The sequence below is a fragment of the Heloderma suspectum genome, chromosome 1, assembly GCF_057233095.1.
Source record: "Heloderma suspectum isolate Gila_16-S chromosome 1, 16-S_ref, whole genome shotgun sequence".
NCBI lineage: Eukaryota > Metazoa > Chordata > Lepidosauria > Squamata > Helodermatidae > Heloderma > Heloderma suspectum.
In genome coordinates, this window is record NC_139458.1 from 132,964,804 (window position 1) to 132,988,424 (window position 23,621).

At 44.8% G+C, this 23,621-nt stretch overlaps 1 protein-coding gene across 1 annotated transcript; it reads left to right on the forward strand.

Annotated features, from left to right (window-relative positions):
* Positions 1 to 5,355: 5,355 nt before the first annotated feature.
* On the forward strand, positions 5,356 to 20,514 carry LOC146357901 (ryncolin-1-like). The gene is made up of 7 exons (XM_084829601.1): positions 5,356 to 9,007; positions 9,342 to 9,471; positions 10,144 to 10,198; positions 10,521 to 10,565; positions 12,143 to 12,272; positions 13,631 to 13,765; positions 15,392 to 20,514. Exons 1-7 carry the CDS (start codon positions 8,995 to 8,997, stop codon positions 15,640 to 15,642), a joined length of 759 nt encoding a protein of 252 aa, XP_084685727.1. The 5' UTR covers positions 5,356 to 8,994; the 3' UTR covers positions 15,643 to 20,514.
* Positions 20,515 to 23,621: the final 3,107 nt, after the last annotated feature.

Sequence of the window (23,621 nt, forward strand, 5' to 3'; positions counted from 1 at the left end):
TACCACTTCATTTCCAAGAACAGTCTAGAACAGCAGCATAGCTGACTGCCGTAGTTTGGACACAATGCCACCTATAGTTAGAATAGCAATATAGGGCTTCTCCACACAGGGTTTTTATCCTGCGATTGAGATTGGTTACTCATGGTAGTTTGCAGATCCTTTACATGATGTTGTCAAACTCCAGGGCATCTTCCTCACTAAATGACCTTTATCCCAGTTTTTAAAAGATCAGAGATAATGAGCTATCAAATTATGGCATGTTGAGTTTCCTTGTGAAAAGGGGACGTCACGCAATAAGGGGAGCTGGACCACAGCACCCTCTAGTGGCTGTATAATGATACATATAGAACACACAGATAAGGGGGAAAAGGTCAGCTACCAGAGCAATCAAAGAAACTGGAAACAATTCAGGACTCAATTATTGCCCATCAGGGTGTTGTGGATTTAATTAATATCTCTTTTCAAAAGATGGAAACGAACGTTAATGCTCTTGAAGATTGGGTTATTGCTCATGAAACGGCCATCAAAGCATCTCAGAATATTTTGTCTGCTTGAATTCCTCAACTGGAGGCCTTCACACACAGAGCGAAACTACGTATCCTTGGTATTAAAGACGTGGCTACACAGCTATATAGGTTTGGCTGAATTTATGGATAAACTTTTGCATGAGCTATTTGCTTTACCATCTGATTTTTTACTTGATATTGAGCATGCATATCATGTTCCTGGTTCAATACGTGGCACTAAAGGGACTCTTGGGACTGTTATTGTTCAATTTTCATGAGTCTCCACAAAAAAATTATCTTATACGTCTCGCAAGAGAATGAGGTGAGCTTTGGTTGTTGTTGTTCAGTCGTTCAGTTGTGTCCGACTCTTCGTGACCCCATGGACCATAGCACGCCAGGCCTTCCTGTCCTGCGCTCTCTCCCGGAGCGTGCTCAAGTTCATATTCATTGCATTGGTGATGCTATCTAGCCATCTCATCCTCTGCCGTCCCCTTCTCCTTTTGCCTTCAGTCTTTCCCAGCATCAGGGTCTTTTCCAGAGAGTTTTCTCTTCGCATTAGGTGGCCAAAATATTTGAGCTTCAGCTTCAGTATCTGTCCTTCCAATGAGCACTCAGGGTTGATTTCCTTTAGGATGGACTGATTTGACCTCCTTGCAGTCCAGGGGACTCGTAAGAGTCTTCTCCAGCACCACAGTTTGAAAGCATCAATTCTTCAGCGCTTAGCCTTCCTTATAGTCTAGCTCTCACAGCCATACATTACTACTGGGAAAACCATAGCTTTGATTAGACGGACCTTTGTCGGCAAGGTGATGTCTCTGCTTCTTACTATGCTGTCTAGGTTTGCCATAGCTTTCCTCCCAAGGAGCAAGCGTCTTTTAATTTCATGGCTACAGTCACCGTCTGCGGTGATCTTGGAGCCCAAGAAAGTAAAATCTGTCACTCCTTCCATTTCTTCCCCTTCAATATGCCAGGAAGTGATGGGGCCAGATGCCATGATCTTCTTTTTTTTAATGTTGAGTTTCAAACCAGCTTTTGCACTCTCCTCTTTCACCCTCAACAAGAGGCTCTTGAGATCCTCTTCGCTTTCTGCCATTAGGGTGGTATTGTCTGCATGTCGGAGGTTGTTGATAATTCTCCCAGCAATCTTAATTCCGACCTCTGATTCATCCAACCCACCATTTCTCATGATGTACTCTGCATATAAGTTAAATAAGCAGGGCGACGATATGCAGCCTTGTCGTACTCCTTTCCCAATTTTGAACCACTCGGTTGTTCCAGGTCTGGTTCTGACTGTTGCTTCTTGACCCTCATACAGGTTTCTCAGGAGACAGGTAAGGTGGTCTGGTACTCCCATCACTTTAAGAATTTGCCACAGTTTGTTGTGATCCACACAATCAAAGGCTTTAGTGTAGTCAATGAAGCAGAAATAGACGTTTTTCTGGAATTCTCTTGCTTTCTCCATGATGCAGCGAATGTTGGCGATTTGATCTCTAGTTCCTCTGCCTCTTCAAAACCCCGCTTGTACTTCCGGTAGTTCTCGGTTTGCATACTGCTGAAGCCTAGCTTGTAGGATTTTGAGCATCACCTTGCTGGCATGTGAAATGAGCGCAATTGTGCGGTAGTTTGAACACTCTTTGGCGTTGCCCATCTTTGGAATTGGAATGTAAACTGACCTTTTCCAGTCTTGCGGCCATTGTTGAGTGTTCCAAATTTGTTGGCATATTGAATGCAGCACTTTAACAGCATCATCTTTGAGGACTGTAAATAGCTCAGCTGGAATACTGTCATCTCCGCTAGCTTTGTTGTTACTAATGCTTCCTAAGGCCCACTTGACTTCACTCTCGAGGATGTCCGGCTCAAGTTCAGTGACCGCACTATCATGGCTATCAGGGATCTTTCCTGTATAGTTCTTCTGTGTATTCTTGCCACCTCTTCTTAATCTCATCTGCTTCTGTTAGGTCCCTGCCTTCTTTGTCCTTTATCATGCCCGTCTTTGCACAAAACATTCCCTTGAGATCTCCAATTTTCTTGAAGAGATCTCTAGTCTTTCCCATTCTGTTGTTTTCCTCGATTTCTTTGCATTGTTCATTTAAGAAGGCCTTCTTGTCTCTCCTTGCTATTCTCTGGAACTCTGCATTCAGTTGGATATATCTTCCCCTTTCTCCCTTGCTTTTCGCTTCCCTTCTTTCCTCAGCTACTTGTAAAGCCTCATCAGACAGCCACTTGGCTTTCTTGCATTTCTTTTTCTTTGGGATGGATTTCGTTGCTGCCTCCAGAACAGTGTTACAGACCTCCATTCATAGTTCCTCAGGCACTCTGATTATCAGGTCTAATCCCTGAAATCTATTCCTCACCTCCACTGTATATTCATAAGGGATATGATTTAGGTCATACCTGAATGGTTTAGTGGCTTTCCCTACGTTCTTCAATTTAAGCCGAAATTTTGCAAGAAGCAGCTCATGATCTGAGCCACAGTCAGCTCCAGGTCTTGTTTTTACTGACTGTATGGAGCTTCTCCATCTTTGGCTGCAAAGGACATAATCAATCTGATTTCGATATTGACCATCTGGTGATGTCCATGTGTAGAGTCGTCTCTTGTGCTGTTGGAAAAGAGTGTTTGCTATGATCAGCGTGTTCTCTTGGCAAAACTCTATTAGCCTTTGTCCTGCTTCATTTTGTAGACCAAGGCCATGCCTGCCTGTTATCCTGGTGATTTCTTGACTTCCTACTTTAGCATTCCAATCCCCTATGATGAAGAGGACATCTTTTTTTGGTGTTAGTTCTAGAAGGTGTTGTAGGTCTTCATAGAACCGATCAACCTCAGCTTCTTCGGCATCAGTGGTTGGGGCACAGACTTGAATTACTGTGATGTTGAATGGTTTGCCTTGGATTCGTACTGAGATCATTCTATCATTTTTAAGATTGTACCCCAGTACGGCTTTTCCCACCCTTTTGTTGACTATGAGTGCTACTCCATTTCTTCTAAGGGATTCTTGCCCACAATAGTAGATATGATGGTCACCTGAATTAAATTCGCCCATGCCTGTCCATTTTAGTTCGCTGATTCCCAAGATGTCGATGTTCAATCTTGCCATCTCATGTTTGACCACCTCCAGCTTACCTTGATTCATTGATCTGACATTCCAGGTTCCTAAACAATATTGTTCTTTACAACATCGGATTTTCTTTTCACCACCAGACACATCCACAGCTGAGTGTCCTTTCGGCTTTGGCCCAGCCGCTTCACTCTTTCTGGCGCTACTTGGAAATACCCTCCGCTCTTCCCCAGTAGTATATTGGACACCTTCCGACCTGAGGGGCTCACCTTCCGGTGTCATATCTTTTAGCCTTGTCATACGTTCCATGGGGTTTTCTTGGCAAGAATACTGGAGTGGGTTGCCATTTCCTTCTCCAGTGGACCACATTTTGTCAGAACTCTCTGCCATGACCTGTCCGTCTTGGGTGGCCCTGCACGGCATAGCTTATGGCTTCACTGAGTTACGCAAGCCCCTTCGCCACAACAAGGCAGTGATTGGTGGGGACCAGCAAATGACAAGATTATCCTCTTTCCTGATTATACTAAAAAAATCGCTGACAGAAGAAGGCAATTTACCAAGGCAAGAAGTTTGGCAAAGCAAATTAACCTGCAATATCATACTAAATATTTGGCTACATTTTATATTCTTTTGGAAGGCTAGATGAAAAGATTTTTGGATCTTGATGCTGCAGAATCATTTTTAATTGGTATTAAAAAAAAAAAAAAAGGAAATCAACTCTCTCAGCCTCCTGAGTTGGAGCTTAGCCATCTTTACTGTTCTTTTGAAATGTTGTTTGGACTATGGCTGATAAGATGTCCAGGCAATATGCCAGAATAAATGTTTGCATATTTTTCTTTTCTTTCTCCTTTCTTTGTTTTATATTGTAATAGAATGCCTATTTGTGTGTGTATGTATGTGTACACATATAAATATATTTTTAGATATATTACTTAAAATATACAAATGATTTGCTTTTGCTTTCTCTTAAACTCCCCTCTCTTTTCATTAGTATTATCATCATTATTAATATCATTATGGGATTATAATTATTACTATTCCTTGTTGGCTAAACTTTTAATGTTTATTAATACACGTTAACTGAATGGTAACATATGGCTAATGGAAATGGATTGTTTGCTCCTATTCCTTTGCTATAAGACTGTTTGGATATTTGATTTGTTCTTACTGAAGTTTAATATAATTCTTTTTTTTCTTTTTTTCTTTTTTTATCTTCCTTCTTTTGCTATCCTCCCTTTTTTCTTTTTCTTGGAATACTGTAATGTTGGAAACTGAAGATTCTGATTATATTGTTGGTAGTGTTTATTTCATTTATAAAAATAAAATAAAAATAGATTAAAAAAAAGATAAGGGGGGAAAGGCAGGGGAAGGGAAGTGTGTGTAAAGGGAGCTCATCATGATCCTGCATTTGAAATGGAAGCAGAAAGCCCCAGTAAAGTTGTGGGATTTCAGTCTGGTGTAGAAATGCTCATGAACTCCACATCACAAATGCCAAACAAGTCAGCAAAGAAATTACAGCAGAAAGGTTCACATAGTTTAGCACGAAGAGATATTTGCTGATAGGTGGTGGTGGTGGTGATTGCACGATTTGGGGATTTCAGGCAGTGCTCTAAAAACCTTCCTTATCCTTAATACCATCAACTCTGCAAACTCTTGTGAAAGCAGGCATTGCAAAATAGAAACATTCTGCAGAACTCCCTTAGCCAGGAGATGTTACCATTTCCTCATTTCTCCATTTACAGAATTATTTGGAATTGCCACATATATAAGGGGCCAAACAATCCTGGCTCAGAGAGACATCTAGGTAGGTCCTGCAAGGCAAGATGACTATCTGGTCTGGCTTTCCCCTGGCTCTGCCATTCCTGGTTCTTTTCTCTATGGAGAGAGGAAGCTTTGGACAGGAGACAGAACCCAGCTGCTGTGCATGTGAGTGTCAAGTGGGGGAGTGTAAAGAAACTGTATTTCCCTGAGGTAAAAGTTAGATATGTTAATGTGCTATGTTTTGGATATGAATTGATGTGGAAGAGAAAAAACAGTGTCTTTTACTCTTGGTTAGAGCCAGAGAAGAGATACAAAGTCTAAATGCTGTGCTTGCATTCTGCCAAGTGAGAGCTGATATTGTTGCTTATTGTTACCAAGCAGATGGCTATGTTAGGTGAGGCTCTTGCCTTTTTATACAGGAGTCATGGAATCATAAGGTGGTTAGTTTACAACTAGTTTGTGGACATCCCGTTTAAGTCTATTGGTCCACGTGAATCAGAACTGTCTTCCATTTTTGTATATAATTTCCTTTTTGGATGTTATGGCATTAAATGTTGTGTGTATGTGCTGGTCAGTTTCAGCCAAAGGTCAAAAGCTTTGTTAGAGATTACAGAAATCAGGATGTTGGCTCAGGAAGCCAAAGGATTGCAGATGGCTCAAGGAGCCACTGGGCCAGTTCACATGATCAAACAACCACAGTTTGTCATGTTGTCTGAACCTAGCAGGGGTGGTTGTGTGAGGGTTAAACAAACCTTGCAGAACCCATGGGTTATGCAAGGGTTGTTTACCCTCACACAACCCACCCCCGCCGGGCTTGGACAACACAACAAGCCGCAGTCATGGCTTGAATTTTAGGATGATGCACACAGGTGCTGCAGCTCATCATGCCTTAAATAAGCCCTGACAAGCCACAGCTTTCATGCAAACCCAGTCACATCATCAAAACAAGCCACTGCAGCTTGTTTAAAATGGTGGCACATTGTTGCATTATTTGTGGGTTGTTTCCCCATCACATAAGCCATGCCGCCTGGGTTCAGACAACACAACAAGCCACGCCCAGGTGGGTAATAAGGCTAATGGCACCCAGCAGGTGCTAGCACAGACTGCCAATTTAAACAAGCTTCTGTGGCTTATTTAAGCCAGGGTGGTTTGTTTGATTATGTGAACCTGCCCTATGTCTGCGGAGTAAGAGGGGATAACAAGTGGGAAGGAGGTTCAACAGAAGGTCAGGGAAGATAAGAAGTTTTAGGAGTCAGGAGGTCTGCATAGAGAAAAAAGAATGAGGGTTACAGGAGGTTCAACAAAAGGTCAGAGGATGTAAGAAGGTTAACACAGGGTTGCACAGAGGAAAAAATGAGGAGGTTTACAGAAGTTCAACATGAGGTCAGAGGAAGGTCTCAGAAGAGAGAAATTTAGTGCAAAAGTGAGCAAGAAACTACCCTCCTGATTGGTTGGAAAGGGGAGGGAACAATGTATTCTAAATATATATCTGCCTGAGGTAGAAGGACAGAAATCCAGAGAGAAGGATCAGAAAGACAGATAGAAATCTAGGGTCCTAGAGGAAGGAAACAGAGCTATTGCAACTGAAGAACTGGATCAGAATGCTGGACCTATGATAGTAAGATGTTGCTGGGAAGGGACCTGGGGGAAATAGGGACACTGCCTAATTAGGTTAGCTGGATGTGTTTTCCCCTGGTTGTTTTATTATCCTATTGCTCATATGGTTTTGTGTGTGTTGTATGTGTGTATCTATTCAGAGATAAAAACTTTTTTCCCACTGACATTTTTTCAGTAAACTTCTAAACGTTGTTGTCAGAAACTTTATGGTTTCTTTTCTTGTTGGGTTACCCATCCTATGTCTAAATAGCCAACCCCCACACTACCTAAAAGTGAACACTTGAGACCCAAGGAGTTTTAAGGCTGGTTTTATGGAGGTAGCCTGAGGGGAAAAGATTTCCACCTGGTAGCTGTAGAAAAAGCCACTGGAAGGGAAGAGCCAAAAGGAGTGGGAGCACATGATGTTGCCTGGTTTCCTTTCCACATACAGAACAGGGCATCCCTGGGCTGGGGTGGAAATTGGCTTAAGCTTCTGGAGAGGGAATGGAACTATAGCTATTACATAGACAGCTCCTTAAAGCAACAGTAACACCATTGTTGTTTAGAATTGTTTATTTAAAGGAACAGCAGCATATGGTAACTTGTAGTAATATTAAACTTTAACACATGCTTTACATTTAAGTGAATACATTATGTTTTAGCTACACTGATTTCTCTACTACATATACAATATACTACATCTTTTTTTTCCTTATATGAACCCCTGGTCGGTTTTGTCCTATGCCCATACCCAGCTACTGTAGGGATAAAGGGTAACAAGTAAATAAAAGAGCACATATCTTATGGTGGTTGCAGAAAAGAGAAGGGGCAATTAAAAGTTGAATTTTACAAGGTGTAATTAAAAGGTGTTGTGTGTGTTTTTAAGAAAGTGGTGGGTTAGCAAGAGAGCTCACAAGGGGTGAGCCTCTGCATAGTTATGAAGCCCCATGAGGTGTTGGCAGCAACAAAGGAACCCTTTCTTGGATCGCATTTGACAGCCCCATGGAACGTGGCACATACCAAAGCCCTCACAGTTTCCTCAGCTGATGCCCTTTGCTGGGTAAAGGGATACATCAGGAACTGACAATTTATGGGGAGGGAAGGTGCTTCTGCAGTGGGGCTAGGGTGGTTGCTGAGGAGGGATTTAAAGGCTGGAGACAGAAATCATTTGACAAACTGAGTTGTGAAGTTGTCTGCAAGGAAGGCCATTGCTTAAAAAGAAGCAGCATCTGGTCACGCTACAAGTGTTTATCTTCTCACTTCAGGGGCCCTTCCTGCATCTTCCTGTCATTTCTCCACTAGATGATGAGATTCATCAAGATGCCCTCAGTCAAGCCACAGCCAATAGCATGACAGAGACTAGAATGGATGGAAGGGGCAGGGGCATGATTGGTCATGACCTATAAAAATCTGGCTTCGGAGCTTCCAGAAGACATTTGGGGGGACACATCTTCCCTTAGTGTAGTGCAGCCTTCCCCAGCCTGGGGCCCGCCACATGTTTGGACTACAGCTCCCATCATCCCCAGCCATCACATCTATTTGGTGTGCTGTCTGGGGATTATGGGAGTTGTATTACAAAACATTTGGAGGGTGCCAGGTTGGAGAAGGTTGGTGTAGTGTGTGGTATATAAGCTAGCCCAGGTTTCTGAAGTTAAAAAAAAAAAAATACAGACAACTCACATATTAGAATTCGTAGGTACTTACTTAAGATGTTGTAAGTATACATTTGAAAACATAAAGTGTGCATTAGTGGGGTTGATTTTAATCTGCATATTGATTAGTGACCCAGGATTTGCTGTGGTTCCCTATCAAGTGTACTTTTAGTGGAAAACCCAGGTTTGATTGTGCAAGGTGTGGACAGGATTTAGTGATAGTCAACTGCATTTTTTAAAAAAAAACAAAACTAGCACACATTTAAATGAAAATATATACGAGGAGTGCCAGGGAGGGTTTTCCTGGGCATGCGAGCAACCCTTCCCTGTTAATTTCATTGTTTCTACCCCCATCTTCTTCCAACAGCCCAGGGAAGGTGGTGGTGGTGGTGGTGTTGTTAGAAATCCTAATAACTATTCTGCATGGTAGGTAAAGGTAAGATATGGTGCAGCAGGATATGGGCCTGCAATCCCCTCATGAAAACCCAAATTATCTGCTGTCCCACACTGAATTCCAAGCACCTCAGTGCTATCTTGGTTTAACACGGGCCTCTCATCCCTAAGGAAGGGGTAGGGAACCAATGAACCAGATGTCATTGGACTGCAGCTCCCACCATTCCCAGTATGGCCAATCCACAGAGATGATGGGAGTTGTAGTCCAACAACATCTGGAGGGCCAGAGGTTCCCCATCCCTGCCCTATGGAAAACCGCCTTGCCTCACACAAGCTTATCATGTAATTTCTTGTTTGCGCTCGTTTCCCTGTTTCAGAGCTGAAGGGCTTATCAGAGTATGGAGGAGACAAGTTCTTTCTCCAGGGCCAGCCAGGGATACCAGGAATTCCAGGTGTGCCAGGAACAAGTGGACTGCCAGGGGCTAAGGGCAACCCAGGGACCCCCAGGTGAGCAGATGCCCGTCTCCCTTGAAGTTTTGGTGTCAGGCAGATCCGGGACCTGCTTTGCTCTGCTTCATCATAACAATGGGAATTGGACATAGTGACCCAGTGCCTATGCTCTGCATTTACAAACCCCACGTCTAGGAGAGGGGATATTCAGGACAGGGGCAGCAGAGGTTGCTGGTTGGAGGAATGGAAGAGATTCCCTGTCCCAAAAATATTTGCTAAGAGGCGACTGTGTCAGGGACAGCCCTGCATCTCTGCTCCAGAAGAACAGCCCTAAGGGCCAATTCAGATGTTAGCCAATTGACGGCATCTGGATCCCACAATGCTCTGGTGACATCTCTAAGGAAAAGGGAACAGTGTCACTTTGTCACATGAGATGTCCCTACTCATATCATCTTTGTCCCTTCCTGAGGATCAGGCAATGCTGGAGAGGGAAGGATCAACATCATTCACTCACACCCTGAACGACCCCTTACCACAGACATAAATGGGTTTTTAGGGTCTTAAAAGGCTTTAGCTGAAATTGAACTCTTGATCTCAAAATGAAATCCCCCTCTCTCAGCCTCATCATTTGCTCTGCTGTCTAGATACCCCCTGTATTTTACTGACACGTTGCATGACTTGGAAATGTTCCCTAAAAGATCACTGACCTTTTCCCTTCAGGTGGTAGAGGCTCTTGCTGGGACACCTGGGAAAGCCGGACCCAAGGGAGATAAAGGAGGCAAAGGTAATGCACCTACAACCCCATAGAGGGTGTGGGTGGGAATGCAAGAGCTGGATCACAGGTGAAGCCTGGCCCACTCAAACACTCCCAACCATACTCTGTAATCTACATATTCTGTGCTTTAGCTTGCTTAAGCTCTTTCCATAAACAGGCCCTGAGGGTGCCAGCATCACCTTTACTTCTGTCTCTCCAAGTGAGGAGAGGGAAAATGAATGTGCAGAAAAACATACATGGTGCCTCTGAAACGGCTCTCGCTGCCCCTTTCTTTGGGGCTTGGGTGCTGTTTGTGTTCACCTCACCAGAAGTGGCCTCTCTCTCCCTACAGGAGAAGCCTGCAGCTTGGGCAGTCTTGCCACCTGTCCGCAGCAAGGTACGTCTAGCCCCCGTCCTCGTTCTAGTTAGCCCTGCTGGGTTGGCTGGCTGGTGTCTGATCTCATGCAGCATGGCTGCAAACATCGCTCATGAGGATGCCGTTCACGGGGGGAAATGTCCTCCACAAAAAGAGGGTGTTCCATGGCTTCAGTCTTCCTAACAGCAAGTATAAAATCCAGCTTTAAAAGCCAGCAGGCTTTTATTTAAAGTTCAAGCTATTTGTTTGCTTGTTTGCTTGTTTGTTAACTATATGTGTATACTGCTGACCATATCAAAAAATACCTCTAAGCAATACAGCTATAAAGTCTCCTATGTTTTAGGTGCACAGAGCATATCTATAACATAGATTTGAAAGGGCTGAATAGTCACACCCTCTCCCCAAGTACCCCTGGGAACTGCAGTTTGGTGAGGAGGTACTAAGCATCTTAATTATCAGTATACTCACCAAAACTGTGATTCCCAGGTTCTTTGGGTGAAGCTGCAACAGTTTGTCTGCTATAAAACCAGTAGTGGTTTGTAGTATAGATAAGACCAGCAAATGCCAGTTTGAGTCACGGGCTTAAGCAGACTAAAACAAGCCATGAAGTATTCCAAGATGGAGTCAACACTCATTCAAAGACTCTTTGGGCTTTTCTACATGAGGCTTTTAACCCACGTCTTTACCGAGGTTTCTGCTTCCAGATTCTTTGTGGGATTAAGATCAGCTCCTTTACACACATTTTTCCTGGGGCTTTTCTTTCTCTGCCTTTCTATATGTTCCATTATACAACTGCTAGGTGGCAGTGTGCTACAGCAGAACTGTGCAATTTCATGAGGCTTCCATAACACAATTCAGACAAAATATCACACTTTCCTCTTTAGGAAAAAAAACCAATGATAATGGTTGTAAAGTACGGGAGAGGCCCTGGAAAATGATGATGTCACATAAAGGACCCACAAACTACCAAGAGTGAGCAATCATGAGCACACAACAAAAGCCTGGTGTAGAAAGGCTCTTCATGAGCTGGGCTGGGCTTACAGCAAAACCATCCAAAAATAGAGTTGGGAAACATCCAGGAATAGGCTTCACAACTGCTTCGCAGAAAGTGGACGAGTTCTAGGGCTAATAGAGGGAGACAGCAGAAGGCACCAGAAATGGTGGTAGCAGAAAAGGCAAAATAAAGCAGATGAGAGAGAGATTTGAGCCTCCAGGCAGCAACTGCCCTGCAACAATAGGAGCTTATAAGCAGGCTTTAAAGTCCCCAACCATGCAATGATTTTCAGAGATGTATATACATAGCTACACATTCAACACAGAAGCCCTATTCAGACATTCAAATTACTCACACCATGATTTTCCAGGGTTCTATATCATGTGGGGAGCCTCCACGAGTAGAGAAGGCTCCCTGCTGCAGTTTGAGGGAACACACTGGTGTTCCCAGGCACTGCATAAGATACCTCTTTATATTCTGAAAGACCTGCTCAGAACCCCTGAAGCCAGACTAAGAGAGCACGCCCAGCAGCGGTCTAGAATAGGAAGCTGGTTTGCCTTTCAGTTTCAACAACAAAATATCATCTCCCTCTGTCCGCACCCAGGTCTTCCAGAGGCGGCAGGATGGGTCGGTGGATTTCTACCTTGGCTGGGAGTCCTACAAGAAAGGGTTTGGGAAGCAAGTGTCAGAATTCTGGCTGGGCAATGATAAGATCCATCTTCTCACAAGCTCAGGTAAGCCAATGTTTCCTCGTTTCCCTGATGGAAGTGCTTCCCCAAGGAACTGAGGAACAAAGTGGGGATATCTGAGGAATATGGGGAAAGGTGTGGCTTGCTGGAATGGTTCTCTGTAACTTACAGTTACTCATGGAATGTATCAGCTCTAGACTCTAGTACATGAAGACTTTTAACTGGGATAAATACCTTATTTTACTGGAACTACAACTGTATTGATCCTTACAGATGCTGCCCTTAAATATACCCCCCCAATGACACCCCCCTTACAACACAGCCACACAATAATCCATGAAGGCACAACTATGTTCTGCTCACCGCTGTCATTATAAGACTGAACTTCCATTTGCTGAGATTCCAACCACTTCCAACCACTGAGATTAAAATGTGTAGTGCATTTCAGGGTTACAAAGTAAATTTGGGGGTGTAAAACAGCTTTTTTTTAGTAGCCTGGAAGTTACCACAGAATGTATAGATATGCAGTGTACTTGCACAATGGGCATGATCACCTATCCAGGAACTGAATTCATGGATAGGTGGTAAATTAATTTAATTTAAGTGGTAAATTCATGAACCGGGTAAAGAGCAGAAAGTTGTTCTCTCTCACAAGGTGAAACACATATTCTACCATGGATAGATCTCTCTCTCTCTCTCTCTCTCTCTCTCTCTCTCTCTCTCTCTCTCTCTCTCCTCTCTCTCTCTCTCTCTCCAATTAGGTGGGATAAAGAATAAAATGACAATGAATAGGGACACTCTTGGTCTAATTGTCAGAAAGGTCCACATCAATGCCGTTCTTCATCTGTGTCACCACAGATCCTAGTTTGCTCTTGTGATTCACCCGAACTGCCCAATATAGAGACACTGCCCTTCATACAATCGCCATGGCCTAAACCCCGCATGCTGGGCTCCATTTGCCTAAGTAGCTGCTCTGGCACAGCTTGTCATGATGTCTGAATCCAGGTGGCATGGCTTGTTGGAGGGTTTGAGGGTTGTTTAACTCCACCCCACCCCAACAAGTGATGCTGCCTGGGTTCAGATGACACGACAAGCTGCGCCTGGGCATTGATTATTCAAATTGTGCCTGGCGCGCATCGCAAATTAAACAAGCCACTGTAGCTTGTTTAAGCTGTGCTGGTCATGCGAACCATTCCACATTCTGAAGAGAATCAGTAAACCATTCCTTTTCCTTTCCAGATGCCATGCCTTTGGACTGAAATGGCCTATAATCCCACTGTGATCATGTGCCCCTGGAATGAAAATCCCCTGTCTCCATTATAATCCTAGACAGGGTCCCATTCAGAGGATTCTTTTCTCAGCAATGCTCACTCTCTGATATTTTCCATTCTTTTGGGGATCAGGAACACAACAGCTGCGGATAGATGTGGAGGACTTCAACAACTCTAGAACTTACGCTAAATATACCAGTTTCAAAATCTTGAGCGAGAACGAAAACTACACACTAGCAGTAGGCTCTTATTTCGATGGCAACATGGGTGAGTTACACAGAGAATGCTCCTTCCTTTGGGCATCTGCTTCAAGGTGACCTAAAAATGTAAAGATTGCCTTACTGGATGGGATTGTCTATTTCAGCCTTCCCTGACATGGTGCCCTCCAGTTTTGGACTATGACTCCAGACATCCCTGGCCATTGGTGCTGATGAGAGTTGCAGTCCAAAACATCTGAGGGGTACCACTTTGGGGAAAGCTGGTCTATCTAGCCCAGCAGTCTCCCATTTCCTTAGAAGTTCTCTGACAGGATTTGAAGGTGATGGCCATCTCCTATTGTTTGCTCCCAACATCAACCATGGCTAAATATAAAATATATATATTTTGAACAACCACATGTAGCCTAATAGCCATGAATAAATTTATCCTCCCTGAATTCATTGAATCCTTAAAAAAAATAAAAAAACAACCCACCTCCCAAGGTTGTGGCCATCCATCCCTACATCTTGCATACTGAATTCTGTAAGTTAATTATGCTTTGTGTGAAGAAATTCTTCTTTTTGTCAGCCACAAATCAACTTCACTGGCCGACTCTCAAGTTCTCATATTATGAGATAATGCTTGATTGATTGTGTTATTGTTTCATTATGTTTTTAGATGATCTGTAAGCCACTCTGAGAACCCTAATTGGGTGGAAGGTGGGGGGTAGAAATAATTTTATAAATAAATATCCTGTACATATAAATCATAATGTATTTCTGTTTTATAATTTTCTAACTTTATATCAAATTTATATCATCTTTTTTTCTAAACTAAAAACTCCAAACACTTTCACCTTTCCTTACAGGTAAGATATTCCAAACTTGTGATGATACTTGGTGCCCTTTTTGTATTTCTTTGCAGTTCTGTGATAATTCTTTTTAAAGACAGCATGATCAGAACTGTACAGTGTTCTAAATGTGCTTGAACTTAATAGCATGATGATGACGATGACGACGATGATGATATACCAAGTCAGACATTGGTTCACCCAACGCAGTTTTGTCCATGCCAACTGGTAGGGGCTGCCAGGGTTTCAGACGGGAGCAAGTGTTTAGTGGTAAATTTTGCAGTACAGCTGCTCATTATGACAGCTCTCATCGCCAGACCCCCCAAGGAGAGTTCAAACATTTAGGCAGCTGTGTGAATCCATATTAAAACAATAGTTCTAATGCTTTTCATCTCCACTAGAAGCAGGTCTTTTGTCAAGGTAGTGGATCTTAATTTCCCAGTCAAGACCCAGATACTCCCAAATACTTTACATTATAACAAGGAACAATGTATTGTTGCGGGGAAAATTCAGTTCCCCTAGCTACAGTGAAGATTAAGATAAGCTGAGATGAAACAGGGAAATCTGATGGGGATGGCAGATGACATCAGTGTCCCTGCTAATCAAAAGGTGCCAGTGCTGTGCACCCAGGCTGCACTACACCACTGGGCAGGAGCCTTTCCCGTTCTTGCCTGAACATTCCAGGGATTAACACTACAAACTTCCGTACACAAAGCAAGTGCTCTTCTGCTCATATTTGACCCCTTGCCTAACTCCTATGGTGCTGTGGCAGGGAAAAATGCACGTTAATGCTGCTGCATGAAATGAGGTAAATTCAACATGTCCCTGCTCTCTTCTCCTCTCAGGTGATTCTCTCTCAGGACACAACAGCATGGCTTTCACCACACGAGACAGAGACAACGATGTCTATGAAGTAGCAAACTGCACTGTGTCTTTCAAAGGCGCCTGGTGGTACAGCGCCTGCCACTCTTCCAACCTGAACGGCCTGTACCTCAAAGGCGAACACACCTCTTACACCAATGGAATCAACTGGGTCACTGGGAAGGGGCACCATTATTCTTACAAATACACAGACATGAAAATTAGACCGGAATAGGTGAAACATCTCTCTGTTCAGACTCGTCAATAGACCTGCGTCATGGACTTGCTTCTTTGCAGATGCACTTGCTTCTTTGGGATAACCTAGATGTTACATTAAATGTGTAATGTCTGTTTTACCCTAGAGTAAGCATGCAGGGCCCTAATCCAGATTGGGGCTACCATGCACAAGTGTGTGTGTATGTGGGGGGGGGGGGTTATACCCACCAGCCATTTCTCCCGTCCCCCACCTAAATTAACACACAGGCTAAAGAAAGAGAAAAACACCTCCATTGGCACCACTAGCCGTGTAGAGGTCTGATCACCACCTCCACCCTAACACCCCCACCCCAGGATTCCGGGCCTACTCAGCTGAGTCGGAGGCTGTTGTTGCATCTCTTCTCCCCTCACCAATCTCCTGCTCTGGTATTGTCCAAAACTCCAAGTCATGTGGGAGACGTCTTTGCCTCTGCTCCTTCCCAGCTAGCGTTCCCTCATCTCCTGTGGGAGGAGGTGATGCTGAAAGGTTAAGGAGCAGCAGTCTGGGCTCCTCCCACATGACCCAGGACTGTCAGACATCACCAGAACAGGGCAGGGAAGACTCAATGCAGCATTGGTCCTCCCACTTCAAGGCCCCCTTAGAACACATGTGGCTGTAATCCCATTACTTGTCTGTGCTGTATCAGAGCATTCACACAAGCCCGGTTCCACTTCACTCCACTACCTCTGCTGTTTGTGACTATCTGAATCATCTACCCAGTGCAATAACATAATCATGGCGTACTGAAGAGACAGGCCCCACTCTGCACCTCATACCTGCTTTGTTCCTGAGTAGATACCTGAGAGAGATCTCCCCACCCTGTGTTTAGAATAAAGAGAGTGCTTAAGGTGCCGTGTGCCCCTCCCCTGTGTACATTACTCTCTGTGACTGTGTGTGCACTTTGAACCAGCATGTCAGGAGCCGGAGCTGTATAAACAGAAAGAAGGAATGTGTGCAAATCCAAAGTCCAAGTCTGGCTAGGAGACACAAATATGGAATGCTGCTTAATTCTTGTATTCAGCTTTCTTACACACACCACACACAAGGAAATCATCACCACTTCATCTTTTCATCACTTCCTCAACATGTAGCTAGCAAGGCATCACAACCCGCTTTCCAACTAAATTGCCCCCTTTAAGGCAAGGAATGTAGTATATGCCTTTTTTAAAAAAAAACCTCAGCAGCATGCAATGGACCATTTTAATTTTGCATACTGTTAAAAAAAATGATGCACTTAAATGAGGGAAGGGAGAGGTGATAATCACTGGGAGAAGTGATAATATTCTTGCATCGCTTGTAATATTCTTCATTACAAGTGAATTTTCTCTTCCCTGTACCCATGGGTAGTATCTAATGTTAGTCCTACATAGAGTAGACCTATTGAAATGAATGAGACTTAATTCATGATCTTTCTAACTCAGGTTTTGTTAATAATTTTTTACTGAGTTTAGAAACAAAAAATTACCCTGACAATATGTGCAGATAAAGTTCATCATGATTACACTTATATTGCAGAAGGCAGTTCTGTGGCTGAGAAAGCGTGGGTTATGTGAGTCCTGCACAATAGCCCAGTGTTGTTATTCCCATTTTGCTGTGGTGGTGGTGGTGGTGTGTGTGTGTTAGGGTAATGTATGACAACTCTGCAGTGTAATCCACTGTGGTTATCCAGTCACCTCCTATGTTGCTATTTTAAGGAAATGCAGACAGGATTGTGAAGTCGATTGCAGCAGCAGTGCAATTTATTAAGGGCTAGAGTGGGCTGTTGTATATATCTTTAAGGGAAACTGCCATTTTTAGCTCTTGCAGAAGGTCCAAGTGGAACCTCTCCTCACCTCTTTCTTAGTGCAGGTCCTGGAGCTGAAACAGTGTGCCAGGCAGCTCCTCAGAAGTTAGTGTTTTCTCATGTATTAGGGATGTTAGAGAATTCCTCCATGGACTTGGAGGCTGGATTCTTTAGAATCCAGGCCACCGGAGTCCTTGGTGGAACACAGCAAGCCCCCCCCCCCCCGCCACCCCGTGAAATTTCCCCGGGACAGACCCTACCTTTTGTCAGCCGTCTGCGGCTGCGAATGGCTGCCCCAGTCTGTGGCCACCATTTGTGTCCCTGCGTTAGCCATGATAGGCTACGTAAGTATCTATGTAGCCTATCACGGCAAAGAGCAGGGATGCAAATGGTGGCCGCTATGCCATTTGTGTCCCTGCGTTAGCCATGATAGGCTATCTAAATATATACGTAGCCTATCACGGCCATTTGCGGCTGCAGCCTGGCAGCGGATTGGGGTCCAGCTGCGGGCGTCCCCAGCTGGCGGCTCCACAGACTTTCCATGGCCGGAGCCAGCCAGGGAGGATTCTGGGGGGAGGGAGGGATTGCCTCCCCCCCCCACCAAAGCCCCGGACTGGGATGGGGTGAGTAATCCGTACACCCCTAGTATTGTAATAATAAATAGCCCTGCTGTGAAGGTATCTGAATCTATTGCATGTTGCCTACAGAGTAGAGCCTAGGAGAGGACTGCAAGCTGAGCTGGTCACTGCCCCCGGCACCCCTGACCAAATATTAACCATGCACAAAGGCCATTACATGGGTGAAGGGAATCATGGAAAGAATTGAAGGTTTCAGCAGCGTGTGGAACTGTATTGTCTGGACACCCGGTCTACCCATGGGGAAACAACAGAGGGGTAGACCTGATATGCACATTTCTCAGAGGCCAGGGGCCCATCTACATGAGACCCCAGCGCTACTGCCACTCACAGTCGTTCATGTCACATGACATTGTCGCCACTCTGCAGCAAACCCATACTTTCCAGCTGAATACCCACATTTTCCCTAAGGGCATTTTGTGCCGCATTTTTCCTTTAACCCGGCCTCCAGTGGAGTGTGCCCTGTATCCCCGAATTAAATGTGGCATACTGTGTGTGTTTTGATGTTTGGCAGGAAGGAAAGTTGGGGCAGGTAGCAAGCTACTAATTGGCGAATCGCGGAGAAAGAGGTGTTGGCTAAACATGTCTACTCAGATGTAAGGAGCAGAGAGAAGGGTGGGAAGCCATTCTCCCAGGCTTGCAGATGGAAAGATCGGGGGGGGGGGAGGAAAGTCGCACTCATATCCACTTTCCCAGATGTGCACAGAAGCAAACTGCCGGGGCTTTGCGAACGTGTCTTCTCAGATGCAAGGAGCAGAGGCGAGCAGAGACAAGGGGCGGGGGGCCTTTCAACGCCCAGAGAGAAGGGGTGGAAGAGCCCTGTTAGGAGGAAGGGAAAGTTGTGATTGCTGCTTTGTAAACATGTAAGGAGCAGAGGCGAGAAAGTGAGCAAAAGGGGCGGCGGAGGGCCAGCGTAAGGCGCCGCCGCTCTGCCACCGGCCCTCCCCACCACCTCCCCGCGGCAGGGCTCCTGGCGCTCTTTGGCGCCGCTGGCTCCTCGCTGCTGCGGGCGCTTGGCGGGGCGCCTTCCGCGGCATTTCACTGAGCAGGGAAAGGGGCGCGGGGCAAGCCTGTTGGTCCAAACCTCCGCTCTTACGGGAGGGCGAAGGAAGGAATGGAAGACGTTACCCTTCAACTTGTCCCTATGCTGACTGTAGCGCGGAGGGGGGGGGGGGGTTGGACATGCTTATGGCCATCCCACGCCTTGGAACATGAATGGGGCCACTTCTCTCCTTTCTCCTTTTTAATTTCTTCGCCTCAAAGAACGACGAGCTGGCATGGTTAACCATGTCTACTCAGAAGTAATCACGTCTTTTCCAATGAGGCTTACTCCTGAGAAAGTGAGCAGTTGCTTTTGGGATGAAAAAGATCACCGCCCTTCTCACCGAGCTTAATTAATGTAAAAAAGAACAAACAAAAGGAAGGAAATTTGTTGATGGTGCGTCATTCAGTCGTGGAACTCCGCCCGCATATGCACAAAGTCGTGCAGTTTTTACTGCTGACATTTGCCCTGAGACAGTGTCCCCCCCCCCCCAGTATACATTGCATTAACTGGCAACACGTGCCACACAAGGAACAAATCCAAAATCGTGAAAATCCGGTTTTACATAGAATAATCTCAGAAAACATCTCCATGTTAATGGGGCCCAGGTCTCCCTTGTCGTTGCTCAGACATCAGATGTACCAGAAACGGTAGACTGGTTCTCTGATGTTATCGGGGCTTTAAAAAAAAAATGTATAACCATACACAAAATGTGCAGTTCCCAAGAAAAATATGTAATTCCGAAAGAACATTGCTGCAGTACAAAATTAAAGCCATGCAAAAGCTGTATTGTTAGTTGATGTAAAAAATGGCTGATAACAATATGAAAATTGAGTGAGTAGTCCAGGCTCCTCTAGAACCCTAAACCCTGATCAAGCATACTTATTTCTCCTCCCACTGCTAAAGACACTCCCCACAGACTCCCCTGCTGTTCTCCAGAGCTGGTGCCCTTCAGGTGCTTTGAACTTCAACTCGCATCAGCCCCAGTCAGCATGGCCAATGGTCAGGAATGCTGGGAGTTGTAGTCCAAAACATCTGGAGGGCACCAAGTTGGGGATGACTGCTCTAGAGGGTGTTCACCAATGTTTCCAAGGTGAAGGTGATGATTCTAGGACGACTTCTGTGAAGTTCTCAGTGTTACGACGATAAGGGCAGTGATGCCATAAAATATCTGATATGATATGCTTAGGACAGCTGTACTGCGTTTGTGCATTTGGTGTGTTTTCTCTTGTTCCGAAGTGTGTGTTTTTCGTCCCGCATTTCAAATAAAGTTCTGTTGAAGTTCATGATGCTTCTGGAATATGTAACACTATTCTCCATTAGTGCTGTTCAATTCCCAGGATCGTCTACTACCCTGTGTAGGCTTCTAAAAGTCATGGAATGTGATGCTAAGCCGCAAAGCACACTCACAAGGAAAACGCACGTGTGTGCTGGAGCAGTGTGTGCTAGGCATGTGAAGTACCACCACAAACTGCTGCGCAGCTTTGCCACACACCCCACCTGCGAAAATTCCTGCGGATGCCCATGCCTGTGCCGTGGGAGATTACACAGGGCAGACAAGATCTCTTCCTTTCTCTTCCTTCCTTTCTTCCTCCCTTCCCTTCCCTTCCCTCTCTCTCTCTTTCTTTCTTTTTCTTTCTTTCAAAAACATGTTTAACAACCAGTTGTGGGAATTAAGAAGAAAATAGCAGGGGTGTGTGATTTAAGGGGGGCAATGGTGCAAGGAGGATTAAACTCCCACCACCACCACCACCACCACCACCACGCCACCTTCTCGCTTCGGAGGAGGGGGATCTGCTTTTGATAAAAGAAGTGGTTGAGTCTTAATTGCATTTTTAAATGGCATGCTTATCATGCTCGAGCCTCAGTCTTGCGCTCTTTCTTTTGGGGTTAACACGGCCCAACCCGCTCGTCTTTCCCTAGGGCCAGAGCGCAGGGAATCGTTATTCTCAGCTGTCACGCTTTTTCGCTTTTTAATGGCCCTGTCTTGCACAGGGCTCTCCCCAAAACAGCCACATCGAGGTTTGCTCACTCTTTGTACAGGTTCCGAGACGTTCAGCTGGCGCTCGACATTTCGTCGTGTTACACCGAAGGGCCGCCTCGAGCGGTTGCGTGCTGCCGGGGGAGCCGCAGCCAGGAAACCCAGCAGCCCATTGGAGCCAAGCGGTGCTAAATTAATCTTGCAGGAACTGAGCCGCTCCGCTTGTTTATCGCTCCGACCTCTCGCAAACCTTCAACTGCCTTTGGCCGAGGCGCTGGTTGTGACATCGACAGCTGCAGCTTCCCAACTCGGAGGCTGAGCCAGCTAACGCTCCCTGCAGCGGGGCAGACGCGCAACTTCAGCAAGAGCGTCAGGGGCTGAAAAGCCCACCGCCTGGAGAACATGCTGGGTTTTCAGAAGACGTTCAGGTTCCTAAATGCAACAATGAGGAGTCAGATTGTTCCTAGGGCGAAGATTGTTGCTAAGCCACCTAAAGAGATTTTATCTGGAGTCGTAAGTAATTTTTTTTTTCCTACCAGGAAGTTCGAATAGGACAGTGTATATAAGCTTGATTGTTAAAATTGTGTTTATTTATATGTATGTGTGTGTGTTGTCTGATTGTAAGTTTGTATGTAAATGGTTTGTATGTTAAGTACAGTATTATATTTTAAAGGTTTGAATCTTTGTAAACTGCCCAGAGAGTTTTGGCTATTGGGCAGCATAGAAAAGTAATAAATGAAATGTACTGGCATGTTATGCATGGTTAGATGTCACGTTCAGGTTTCAGAAGGTGAGAACATTAAAAATGGAATTGCCTAAACTGAGAACTACACACTGTATTCAACCGCAAAAGTAAAACCATGTTTTTGGTTATGTTAAGGAAAGTCTGTAATATGGGGCAAAATGGAGAAGACACCTGTTTTTGTCTCAAGTACCTTATTTTGGGTACTTAAGTACCTTATTTTGGGTACAGTACAAGAGGGGCAAGGAAACCCAGACTGACTGAAATGGGCTAGAAGTGAAAGCAAAAATGGAAAGAGGAAGAGCATATAACAGCAGGCACTCCGAACCTTGCAATATTTGATCAAAAACTGGCTACGAAAAAATGCTTGCCATATTCTGGCAGAGGAACTGACAGAAATTTACTTCAGACTTTATAGAAGAGGCAGACACAGTAGTTTTCAAGGAATTTGTGAATTGTTATTGAAAGTAATTAACAAAACGAACATTATCTCATCGTCACGAATTCTCACTAACAATCTTCTCTTATTCTCACTAACAATCTTCTCTTACACACACGCTCTTCGCTCACTAAAACTCAGTCTGAGGTGAAGGTCAAACTGCACATTATGTTCGTAGTCTATTTAGGGTTGAGCAGTTCTTCTTCCTCAGTAAAAAGCTCCCGCAGAGGCCAAATCCTGACCACAGTATGCGGAGGACCACAGTCAATCCTTCCCCCCTCCTTCATGTCATTGCCCACTGAAAATCCCCCAGTTGCTATTTATAGCACCTAGCATCTTTAGGAGCAAGCCAGTTTCATGGAGGAAATTTTTGTCAGGAAAAAGGCACAGGGTGGGGTTCCAGAGCCAAATCCCCCCCCCCTCCTGCTTTTTATTAAGAAAAATCAATTTCAGGTCTTAATTTCATGTTTAAAAAGCATGTTTAATCAAACATGTAACTTGCACTTCACTCAAAGGACATGACAGATTTATAACTGCGTAGAACAGGGGTAGACAACCTTTTGGGAGGCACATTTGGCAATTTGAGAAAGTGCCCTGGGCACCACCACAAAATGGCTACCATGGGAGGCATGGCAAAGGACAAGTAACCTGCCCAAAAGACTGAATACAGGAGAGAGGTGGGTTCCGAGCTCCAACACACTAAAGAACTCATTTGAACCCACAGTTTTCATCGCCAACAGAAACGTATTTTGCAGCAATCCCAGCTGCTGGTAAGAAAATGTGTTATTTTTCCATTTATAAAAAGTGGGATAGGTAGGGCACCTTGGCAGGCACCAAGAAAGATATCTGGGGGTGCATTGGTGCCTGTGGGTACTACGTTGCCTAGCCCTGGCCTAGAATGCTGCTGTCACTCTAAAGCAGCTCCTCCCCATACATTTTAAAACGGAGGCCATTACACCTTCTCTCTATATTGTATCAAATGCACTGCCTGAAGTTGCAGCACAGAGGACGAAATCAACAAGAACAGTGAGCAGGTTGGGCCAGTTCCTTAAAAATTGTTCCTGGTGCTTATTTGCTCTGATCTAATAATAGCAACTCAATATAGGTCTCAGTCGCACAGCCAGGCATATTGGAGTGTGGCTGTGAATGATTTCACTATGGCATAAACACGCATTGAGGAGGTGGATTCTCAGGTCAATCTCATTTTCATAATCTACCAAAGCAATAACTCCTGCTGCGAGTGTGGCTCCATATTTCAAACAGCAAACACGGTTCCATAAATCCCATGTTATACAGTGTCTCCCACAGCAAAGTACTGAAAACATGCAAACCCCTT

Bases quoted from the DNA above. Each gene is read 5' to 3' on its own strand.
- LOC146357901 (XM_084829601.1), top strand. The intron at 10,199-10,520 runs GTAATGCACCTA...CTCTCCCTACAG, and splicing joins GGGAGATAAAGGAGGCAAAG to GAGAAGCCTGCAGCTTGGGC. The intron at 12,273-13,630 runs GTAAGCCAATGT...TTTGGGGATCAG, and splicing joins CCATCTTCTCACAAGCTCAG to GAACACAACAGCTGCGGATA.